The 11,750-nt window shown below is 41.8% G+C and overlaps 1 protein-coding gene across 1 annotated transcript; it reads right to left on the reverse strand.

Moving 5' to 3' along the window:
• Positions 1 to 2,759: 2,759 nt before the first annotated feature.
• Positions 2,760 to 5,629, reverse strand: wnt4b (wingless-type MMTV integration site family, member 4b). The gene is made up of 8 exons (XM_028581071.1): positions 5,482 to 5,629; positions 4,932 to 5,085; positions 4,715 to 4,799; positions 4,485 to 4,616; positions 3,573 to 3,715; positions 3,329 to 3,469; positions 3,027 to 3,189; positions 2,760 to 2,929 (listed from the first exon to the last, which is right to left on the reverse strand). The coding sequence occupies exons 1-8, from the start codon at positions 5,568 to 5,570 to the stop codon at positions 2,760 to 2,762; spliced, it is 1,077 nt and encodes a 358-aa protein (XP_028436872.1). The 5' UTR covers positions 5,571 to 5,629.
• Between the last annotated feature and the right edge of the window lie 6,121 nt (positions 5,630 to 11,750).

Genomic DNA, 11,750 nt, shown 5'->3' on the forward strand with positions numbered 1-11,750 from the left:
GACGACAGCGAGAGACCTAATGGTGTAAAAAAAAATAGGTGGGGTCAATGGCCATTTTGAAAAAAAAAGGACAAAACTAAACGGGAAGGGAGGTACAATGCCATTGAGACTTATTTCAAAAAACAAGTGTACACTGATTGTGCCTTCAAAATAAACTTTGAAAGAGCCTGAGGGAGCAAAACTTCAGCATGCAGCAAATGCAGTAAGTGTCACCTATCTCCTTTTCTGAAAGCTTTTAGAAATTGCAGTGTTCTCTCTACAAATATTAAGGTGGGGCGGGCCCCCCTGCCTGTCACTGTTGCTCCTTTTTTTATTTTTAAAGAAAGATTCTTTTATATAGTTGCCTTTTGACTTTCTTGTTTTTCTCTGTGTTTTTCTTATCAGGGCCTATTCAGGCTTTTAAACCCAGTGTAGGGAATGGGGAAACACTTTTAACATTAAGTTTTTTCAGTGGACTTTGGGTAATACAATAAAAGGTGCAACTTAATGTTAAGTGGTACTCTTTGCTTTTCTGACCCTTTTGAATTTGAAAGCACAAGAGATTTATTGTCACTCCAAACAAATGTCTGTAAAGGTTACTCTCTTCTGGGGAGGCCAAGTGCATTTTCACCAATTTCCCTTCTTCAGTTGAATTATGAATTTCTATTTTATTCTTCTTTTATGTATATTGTATTAATTCTGTTTTGGAATATTTTTTAGCAGTTATTCATTTTGAAACTTGATTTTGTTTTTGTGTTATCAAGATTTTTTTGTATTGCTAGACTACCAACTTTGAGCAATTGATAATATGACAAATTAAGTTCTAATATTTTGAATAGAACTTAATCTTGATAAATTTCTGGGTGTTTGTAATCACAGAATATTTTTAATAAAATGGTTTAATGACAATGAAAGTAGCCATTGTTTTGTATGTTTGAGGGTGAATGGGGCATGCACAACAAATCATAAGAGAGATAACTCTAGTCAACCACAGTAGAGGTGTTGAGTTTTATATATTTTTCTATTCAGTGTTTCTCACTTCAACACATTGTGGGTATCCTTGATTCCTAACACATTTGTTAAATGCATTTCCGTTTTATTAAAGCAAGGCCTATCTTTGCGTTGTTTACATTAGCTAGCAGCCCTCTTCTTCACTGCCTTCTGCTGGTGCATTGCTATGTTTTTAGCATGTCGCTGCACCGACAGTCAGTCTGTGTTTTTATGCTTGCATGTTTTACCACCCTCTGCAGTCAGCAGGAATGTGTATCATGTCAGCCGAGATAGATGTGCATCCTTGTTTGTGTACTATCACAGCATTAAGTACAAATAGGCTGGAAGGCTGGAATTATGGCTCCCTAGACACACATTTACGTCTGCATCTCCACAAAGACGTTAAGAAGGGTGTTATGGGTGACCATAGGTTGCAGGGCTACACCTTTCAAATCTCAACAATATGCTGTGCAGACCTGTGCTGTGCAGACCTGTGCGTAAGGCACGTTGACTGATTATCTCTGATAAACAGGGACCTGCTCATTAAAACATTGCGCCATAGTCATAGTCTTGTGGTAAAAAAACACAGAGTAGCCTACCTTTAACTTCACAGCTAACCTGTGTGCTAAGACACGTCTGGTCAATAAGTAACTCAAGAAACACACATTTTGGATAAAACTACTGTATTTATTAGATTTCTTGAACAGACCTAAAATCCCTGCTTGTGCAGGAACATACAGAAGAGTTTCACATGAAGGTGAGGTGACAAAACACAAGACAGACACTGATGTAAGTAGAAGTTATATTTGCTATTTAAGATATTGCTGAAGTGAAGCAAAGACTCAGATATAAAAATAAATAAACAAGAATAGAGAAGAAGACATAAATACAGTAAAGTTCAAAGACCTGCTAGTCTATGACAGCGCAAAAAAGTTTGCATAATATAAGAATAGTGCTGCAATGTTTCCCTGTTAGTTGTGGTTAGGTTCCGCTTTAAAAGCTTTGTCAGTTCAATGTGAGATTAACTGTTTAGTGTGTGTGTGTTCATGTGTGTTTGTGTGCATGCATGTCGGCCCACCTGTCCGTCTCCGAGGGGGATTTTTGTTTGCACCTTAGTATTGATGTAATTGTTCTTTGCTTTGCTTTTTACACATGCTCTAACTTCGTCAGCTTTTACAACGGAATCCTCAAACTTAACTGCTTCACTCGAAAATGAGTTAAATTAAGACCAAAATCTAAGATAATTTGGCGCTAAAGATGTAAATTAGAAACGGTTATTGCCTATGTTGTCCTCATCCCGTCTTATGTCGAGTGGTTTGTTGCTTGTCGGTTTGGTCTTGTTTGGGGCCCTCTTAAGGCCGTTTTACAGTTGTGCGGAGGCTCCACGCAGAGCTCTCGCCGTAGCCTAAGTGGCCTGATGTTTATACTTGTGCGCTGGTGTGTGCGTCGAGCCGCATATGTGTGTGTGTGGGGAGTGTGTGGTAGAGGGAGAAGTGAGAGAATGCCGGCGATCGGAGCAAGTAGCGACTCTAGAGTCATAGTGACAGAAACAAAGTGTCTCCCCTGTGTTTTCTGACCACGGTGGGGAATCTGTAGCAGGAAAAGTTGGCCCTCTCCTTGATTTCATGTTGTTTATGGAGAAGGAGAACCAGAAAATGATTAGGGGGAAATGCAACGCAACCACGAGTATGAGAGCGACGTGCGTCGCTGCGACGTGTAGTTACATTTTTCGATAGGTGCACGTCAGGCTACCTGCGCCGTCGATTCGACGCACAACTATAAAAAGGCCTTTAGACTCTACAGGTGTGAATGGTGACTGTGTTCTTGCACTGCTCGCAGCGGACTGAGCAGCACCAGGAGAACTTGCAGGAGCAGCGCTGCACCACCTCAGCCCGGCCCGCTCTGTACCCTGGCCCGCAGCACACCAGCTCGCAGCCGTCTGGTGCCAGCCGAGAGGTTCCTGGGTGTGGTTCAGAAGAGCGCAGCATCATTTTTCTGTAATTGTTTTGATTGATAAATTGGATCATCTGGATTGTTTCCCTGTGAGATGATCTTACCGTTACATCTCCTACCAGCGGTCCCAGGGATTCCGTTGTCAGGGTCGAGATGGCAGAAATCTGGGGAGGGCGCAAGGTACACAAGGTCTCTGGCAGCAGGGGGTTTGACTTGGGGGTCACGGGGAAGCAGAGCTGTCCTGGATCCGATACGAGTCAGGCGAACCTAAGAGGAGGGGGATGTTGAGAGAGCTATACAGACTGGGTCCACTCAAGGTTTCTGGTAAAGTATCTGTTTCAATTCATGTGACTGCTTCATATTTTCACCAACTGAGCTGAAAGAAGCACAAGGTTTATTCTGATACCTCCGTGGCTCCATCAAAGCGTTCCTTGAGCACAACGCCGACGCGTCTGAATGGAGGCATAACCTTCCAGCAGGTCCTCAACTCACAGGAGCCGGAGACGCCATGACACTTGCACTCCAGCTGCATGTTGTGAAGGATGGCCTGAGGATGAGAGAATGTTGAATGTAAGCCGAGCAGATTTAATCTCACAGATGACAAAGTTTGACATCAACTAGGATATCGTCAAAGATTTGTGACCGCCAACCTTTCGGCCAGCCTCGTTGTTATGGAGGTTCATGAGTGGTCGCCCCGCTGACAGGCCCTTGGCTCGTTCTGGTTCATCCACAAATGTTTGGGAGAAAGCCACACCATAGGACAGGTTGTCACTGCACCCTGACCACTGGAAGCCTGTGGATGGACAGAGAGACAGTATTGTGGATTATTGCTGCTTTGAAACAACTACATATTTTAATTTAAAGCTGGAAAAGGCTGCTAAATGGTGAATCCACACTGGGTGACAGAGAAGCAATACGTGTTGCACTTATGGTCACACAATCTAATCATTAATCTCACAGCACTGTGACAGCTGATGGGAAAATACTAGAGATGGCCTGATACCATTTTTGGTTTCCCGATACCGATTCCGATACCTGAAATTGCGCATCGGGCGATACCGAGTACCAGTCCAATACCAGTGTGTCATATATTTTATTATGTTTTAACAAATGTATACCTCTATCCCTGTATGGATGTGATATGATTTCTATCTTTGTTGTCTGTCTGGCTCAGGTTAAACTCTTTGTGAAACATGAACAAATACAAACAATGAATGCCACAGAACTTTCTTTTATTCTCCAGTTTGACAGTCGGTTATAACGGAAAAAGAACATGAATAAACTACTTTAATGTAGATTTTCTTTAGGGCTTTATTACGTGGTATCTGATCGCTGCATAAACTCCAGTACTTCCCGATACCGATACCAGCGTTTTAGGCGGTATCAGAGCCGGAACATCTCTAGATAATACCTGCTGTCACCGCCTGGGATGCAGACATTTAGTGTCCATACTTGGAGGTTTTAACCCACATTAAACAGCGCAGCAGCAGTTTTTTGATGTGTGTGTGTGAATCAGTGCGGATTTTCGCGTTACATTTTCATGCAAAGGAATCCAAGCTCACCCTCGGGACTGACCCCCCTGACCTTCCTGTCACAGCCACACCTCTCCAGCTCCCCGCGGGTGCAGGCTCGGGTCACAGCCACTGCCACAGCTGCTGACGACAAAGCATGCACAAAGGCCGCCTCACGAGTCCCTGAAACCAGAATAGAGCATATGATGCAAAAACGTCTTCATGTGTGAGTTATCCTTTGTATGGATTCATTAGCAGGCACATTTTCAATATGAGGATACCTTGGTTCATGACTCTGCCAAATACATTGATCCGACGTGTGGTGGTGGAACAGTTCCAGCGGCGGTTCCTGAACTGGTGCTGGCACTGAGTTAAAACAGTGACATGCATAGCAGTGAGGCTCTGATGATTGCATTTTGACATTGGTGTGGGTGTTTTGAGGCAAATAGTGATGATGCCTGCAGGTCAAACCTGAGACTTTGTGGCCTCTGACCGTACCTCTTCTATGACCATCTCGGCTGCCTTGCGTACGGACTCCATGACCTCCCCTCGCGCCCTGCACACCCCCACCTGCCCTGGGGTCAGCCCCCTCAGCCGCGCACATGGGGCAGCACCGGACACAGGCCTGGAGCGAGGCAACCTCGCCAGGGAGCTGGGACACAAGTGGGGAGTGGTGAAGTGACAGGTTTGGAAAAGGGAAATAATTGGGCAAGGGGGCAAAAAAGAGAGGATTCATAGTGAAGAAAATAGGAGGGAGTGAATGAGGAAGAGCACACGAAGAAGAGAAAAGAGGGTACAAAAAGGATGAAGAGGTAACGACCGGGCAGAGTTTTAGAGAGGATGGAAACAAGTGGAAGACAAGGCAAAGAAGACAGAGAAGACACAGTGAAGGCAGAGAGAAAGAAAAGAGAAAAGGTCACCAGGAGTGAGACAAAGAAAGAGAGCGGAGCGACTGAAAGAGATTTAGAGACATGTCACCATCTTTTAAAAGTTATAGCATGACAAACAAACTCCCTCTTTCTCTTCCTCCCTCGCACGCTAGACTTACAGCCAGTTGGTTGCCATGGTGGGTTGGGTTGCCCATAGCAACAGGAGGAGGAGTGGTGCCGTGAGATTGACAGTGTAGACAGTTGGCATCAGACTGTCTGTCTGTCTGTCCGTCTCCGTGCGTCAGGCTGGGTCTTTGGACAGCACGCTGCCTGTCTCCACGGTCAAAGTGATCTGTCTGTCTGTTTGTTGTGGTGTTGGTTTATGTTTCTGGTCCAGAGTCTGGGGATGATCCCCGCATATCTGTTGAAATGACAAGTTAACAGGTCAGAGAAAATACAGTATAGACAGAATACAGAATAGTTGACCATGCTTCTTTTTTGTTTTTGTTGTTTTACAGAGAACCTTCGAATAACCAATCATTTCATGACTAATATGTAAGTTTTAACCTTTTTGTGATCATGCCGCTGCAGCTCTACGACTCTACACAAATTTTAAGTTTTACAAAAGTAACTGATTCTTACCAGTTCATAGTCCCGTGGTATCCAGTTATTCTTCTTTTTGATATTGAGTTGATCAAATTGAAATTGAATCCCAATTTTAATCAACAAAGTTGTTCGTCAGTTTCTTCACTTGTGCTGTCAGTGACAGCAAAAGCATGCTCATCCTTTAGACACAAAATAAGTCCACATGTCCAATGTAATTGAACATATCAGTAGAATCTATATCTATACCCCCTCCAAAAAACAAAACAAAACCCAAAATCCAGACGTGCTAGTAAAATAAAAAATTTTACGAAAACATTGTGTCAGCAAGTACTCAGTTTTGTCCTGAGAAAACAAATGTGTCCATTCCTGGTTGAAACGGCCAGAATGAGTGAGAGCAGAGTGATGGGTTATAAAGGAGGTAGAGAATGAGGGTGGGAGAGAGAGGACAGGCATGATCCAGGGTGTGGAGTGATGCTGAGGGAGGGGAGGAGGAGGCTTTGGGAGGGATAATAGTTGTACTGCGTAAGTATTAAGAGTGTAAGTATGCTTTCTCTTGTGGCTGTTTGGCATGAGACCTCAAATCTGAGCCTGCACTGGAGATAATGCCCTTAGAATGATTGTCACAAATGGATGTGTGTATTGTTTCTTTGGTTTTCATCCATGCATGTTAATGTGTGTGCTGCAGTAAGTTTGCTGCTGAGAAACATTTTATGAGAAGACAAACTGAAGCCTTTTGTTTCCTCTATAGAAATACTTTGCTCTATAGAATATTGATCCATGCAAGAAATCCTTACAACAGAAACTATGACACAGCATTTTTCCATGTATGTGTATATGCATGTGAAAAAGTGTCTTACCTAATGTTTAATTTTCCCAAACTTTGTTGCTCATTTTACGAGTCCCCCCACCTCCCCTTTCTCCATCTCCCCCGCATTTGCCCTCTCGTTCTCCCTCTCTCCCACTCCCTATATTGTCTTAGAAGAAGGGGTGACATTTAGACAAGGGGAAGAAAACACACTGCCGACAAATATTGGAACTGAGGCAAATAAATCACTAGATAGGAGGGCATAAGGAGAGAGCGGATGGGTGTTACACTGGGGTTAGGAAAAAGCTGTAAAGAATAACAAAGCAGGTTTGTGACATGTAATTAAAGTTTAAAAAAAAAAATTACATTATGTGTGTGGATTTATGTAATAGTTGAGGAAGGAACCTGAAATAGCCTATGGACAATGTTTTATTCATTTATGCAATGAGGAACAGACAGCATAACATACTATATAGAGTCAGACTGTATTGCATGATTAATCATCATTTACTGCAAAACATTTGCAAGTCATTATTCAACTTAAGTGCACTTCTTTTTCTTTTTCCTTTCTTTTTTTTACAGTTTATTTGGTATTTCCCCCTCCTTTTGTCTCTTTCTGTTTAGCCTGTGATATAACATTACAGAGAATCTCTCACACTTCTAAGAATAGTATATAACTCGAAGGACAATGCTGGAACTTCATAATACATTATATCTACTATATATATATATATATATATATATATATATATATATATTTTGATAACTCTGCAAACCCTTGGTGTTCTCTCAATGAGCTTCATGAGGTAGTCACCTGAAATGGTTTTCACTTCACAGGTGTGCTTTGTCAGGGTTAATTAGTGGAAGTTTTTCCCTTATTAATAAAAAAGCAAAGGGTGTCTACTTTGAAGAATCTAAAATATTAGACATGTTCTCAGTTATTTCACACTTTTTTGTTAAGTACATAATTCATAGTGTTCATTCACAGTTTTGATGCCTTCAGTGAGAATCTACAATGTAAATACTCATGAAAATAAAAAGGAAACGCATTGAATGAGAAGGTGTGTCCAAACTTTTGGCCTGTACTGTATATATTTCATTTGTAAATAAAAGAAGTGTTGCAGCTCTATCTTTCCATTTTTGTAGTGTTTCTTTTAGCTATAGGAGTTGTAAAATAGTATTATTTCTCTTTTATTCCATGACACAACTGGATATTAACGAGGAGAACATAAACTCAGATTTTATTCAAACTTGAATCCTAATTTTCATGCTGTTGTTTGAATGTTTGTTTTTATTTATTGTGGAATATATCACCTTTGAATTTTACCTAGTCAAACTGTGTAACAGACCTTAATTGTATGCCTTTTAAGGCTGATTATCCCATTTATTCAGTATCTTCTGTAATCAGTGTTGGCTGATTAGGATGGTAGTGCTGTAATTTAATTTTGTGGATGAATAAATGTAACCTTTGTAATCACAGAGGCTAATAAAGTAATACAAGATTGTGCTACAGCCTTGTCAAACCTGATGGAACTTATTTACTGCTCTTAAGGGTTGAATCAGAGCTGAGGTCCGAGAGGCACTGAAACCAAACATTTGCAGACTCTGTCGCGGTCCGACCCAGGATTTGGTGGCTCATTTACCTGAACCCTCTGACACCCAGTTTCTGAGTAAATGGTCACCCCATCGCTCTCTCTCTCTCTCTCTCTCTCTCACCTAAGCACACACACACACACACACACACACACACACACACACACACACACACACACACACACTTTCCTCTGTCTATATCTGCAAAGACAGGTTTCTTGTAGGCCCCCTTCCCTCCTTTTTGTCCTCATGTCGTATTCCTCCTTTGTGTCCCCTGTTTCTCCAAGTGACGTCTTCCGCTGTCTCCCACAGCAACGCCATGGTGATGAGCTGGCCACTGTCATGTCCGGCGCCTCTGTTATGCTCATCCCTTCACCCCTCTCTCGTAAATAACTTGCCCTCTTTTTTTATCTTTATCTTTCCCCCATTTTGTGGACATTTTATCATGCTGAAATGGTCCAGTACTGATTGACTGTAGCCAGGTTGCAGAGCCTAAAGAGATGCTTGTTAAAGCTTCAGCATGACATATACATAGAGATGACTCTTATTCCCTCTGTTACAGTGGGAGGCAGCAGACTTTGAGAGACTCTGTTGTGAGGTGGGGCAACTCTAAACTGACCTCACGGATGCTGACAATGGAATAGATGATGGGCGTCATTCAGAGATGATGCCTCAGGGTGACTCTGGACTTCGTGAACATGTTTTTCGCCCAAGGTCATTTTGAGATAGTAATGTGACCCGCCACATTTCACTCTCTCCTTCATTTGCTTTGTTTCTTCTCTGCACTTGAGGGCAACCTGCCTCAGCACGCTCACATGGCTCAGCATCTCTGTGAACAAAGAGCAACACGCACGGCTGTGTATGAATGTGTGTGGAGCGTGTGCGTGAATATTATGGGATGGCGAGCGATGGTGTTGTCAGGCAGGGAAATGGGGGTGGCAGAATGGGCGGTGAGCTGTGTGCACATGGGGGAGGGGGCAGAGGGAATAGACGAACCATGAATATTATGGGATGATGGTGGAGTTTTTTTGGGGGGGTAGCAGTACATATGGGATAGAGAGAGTAGGAGGAGGTGTTGGTGACAGCGTTGCACGTGAGTGCATGTGCACGTGCATACATGCGTATGTAAGGGGCATTCAAGCGATTGTAACAGACAACGGCCAGACATAGGCCTTTGTTGCTATGCGATCTGCATGTACCGTACAGTGGGGAATATTGCAGTGGCCATCACAGAGGAAGCAGTGGAAGGCCTCTGGCCTCACATTTCGCCTGTTTCTGCCCCCTTCTCTTACCATATCTGCAGAACCCAACGTGCAGAAAATACCATCTCTGATACAACAGAAATCTTTTCTACCATGAACCAGAATAGACCAAAATGATGTAGCTTATGTATGAAATATTGTTTTCTTTAGCCTTTAGGGAGAAAAGCACAGACCTACAAGTCAAAAGGTATTAGCTAATCCCTGTTTAACGATGAATAATTTAATAATATTGTTGTTAGTGTAAACCATAATATTATCTTAAATTAAAGCTCATATGCATCTTTAAAAACTAAGATACTCATTCAAAATGTAGAAAAACTAGTGCAATGTGTAATTACAGTATAATTATCCATGGCTGTCAGTCTCAACGGTGTCTACTGTAACTTACACCTTACCAAGCAGCAGCCTGCCAACTTTTTGGAGGATTTTTTCTGATAGCAGCCAAATGGTGCTCATGTTGTTATTGTACATGCCCAAATCAGATTCAGAGTGATTAAGAAGTGCAATTCAAAGAGATTTAAATGACTGAATGCCTCTCACAGTGTATCAGTAAATCTGTATGCCGCATGATTAGACTCTCATGTGGCCTTCAAATGCTCCTTGTAAGCTCTTATTGAGTCCAAATATTTCACATAGGACTTGTTAAACATTCAAGTGCTTTCACTTTAAAATACCAACAAAGCAAACACTGCGAAGCCTAAATCATCGTTTGGCATTTTTATTTATTTATATTTTAGAAATCAAGCAGCATGCTCCTGCCACACTACTGCACATGTTTTGGTTGTGCCCTAAGCTACACAATTTTTATTTCTTATTATTATTTATTGATGATGTCTTTTTCTTTTATTTACTTAGATATTTGAATTATATATGACTCTGCAGACTCATTTGAGTATGTTGGGATGCATGGAAATTTGCTGGGGGTCCAGTACCTGTGGGTGGGGGGCACTGGGGAGTTGTTTGGGTTGTTTGTATGGACAGGAACTAGGCTTGACTATTTCATGTGTGAATTGTATATCTTTTGTTTGTTATATTTGAAAATAAAAGAGACCTTGATCAAAAGAAATCAAGCAGCACAGAGCCACAATGTGCTGCAGCACCAGAACCAAATGTGCAGATACAGCTGGGATGTTTTAGTGAATGTATTTGACTTTGTTGTCGACATGTTATTTTTGCCATCTGTAGTGGCCAATGTGCTCAGAACCTTGACATTAACTTTTTACAGTCAAATGTATTGCTTGGCTGGGTCTGAGATGTGCAACAGCTGCAGTTGTATTTACTGTATTCCAACCAGAACCTATTGATTATTTTTAGGACTTTAGACAAACTTGCTTTTGAACTGCAACACATACTGTAACCTCAGACCAAGAAACGTGTATGATGTACACCTGCCATGACTCTTGTGCTCTTGCACACTTGTTGGCCTGCATTGCTCTGGAAGGACTTGACCATGGGCAGTCAGATCATAATCTTGTTGATGAGGCAGATGTAATGCAGTCTAGATGTAATAACAACACATGATAAAGAAGTAGAATTCAGAGGGGAAAATGAGTTAGCCTCTCTCACGATGTATTAATAAGTCTGTGTTCAGAATGATTAAACTCACATGTGGACTTCAAGTGCTCCCTATGCACTCTTATTTGGACTTGTTGCACATTCAAGTGCTTTTACTTGGACCCTGCTGAGTCAAAAATGATCATTGAGCACCCACTTTCATTTATTGTTTTCAAAGATTTTACAAAGTAAGCAGCATAAAGATACAATGTGCTACAGCACCATAACTAAGCTGAGAAATGTGCAGCTGTAGCAGGCCTGTAACAGACATTTTAGTTAATTTATTTGACACTTCTTTTGTACAGTATAATTGCCATCTGTAGTTGATGTAGTGTGTTAAATATTGGCAATAGTACTAGCCATCAAAAAAATTATTGTTTTGATGTGTCTCTAATGTGCAGCAACTCAAATCTTATTTACTGCATTACAAACTGAACTTAACGGGAACGTTTTGTGTGTTTAATTAATCAATTTTCTCACCTTTGACCTGCATCCCACCACAGCAGATCAAGATACTGAATGATGTACACCCGCCATTACTCTTGTGGACGTGCACACCTGTTGGCCTATATTGCACTTGAAGGACTAGATCATACATAGACAGCCAGATCACAGTCTTCTGGGTCAG

The sequence above is a fragment of the Perca flavescens genome, chromosome 6 (assembly GCF_004354835.1).
Source record: "Perca flavescens isolate YP-PL-M2 chromosome 6, PFLA_1.0, whole genome shotgun sequence".
Taxonomy (NCBI): Eukaryota; Metazoa; Chordata; class Actinopteri; order Perciformes; family Percidae; genus Perca; species Perca flavescens.

Excerpts from the sequence above, each read along its gene's own strand:
- wnt4b (XM_028581071.1), bottom strand. The coding sequence starts at position 5,570 with ATGCCAACTGTCTACACTGTCAATCTCACGGCACCACTCCTCCTCCTG. Across the intron at positions 4,617-4,714 it reads TGGCAGAGTCATGAACCAAG|GGACTCGTGAGGCGGCCTTT; the intron begins GTATCCTCATAT and ends TTCTGGTTTCAG. Across the intron at positions 3,470-3,572 it reads ACAACGAGGCTGGCCGAAAG|GCCATCCTTCACAACATGCA; the intron begins GTTGGCGGTCAC and ends TCTCATCCTCAG.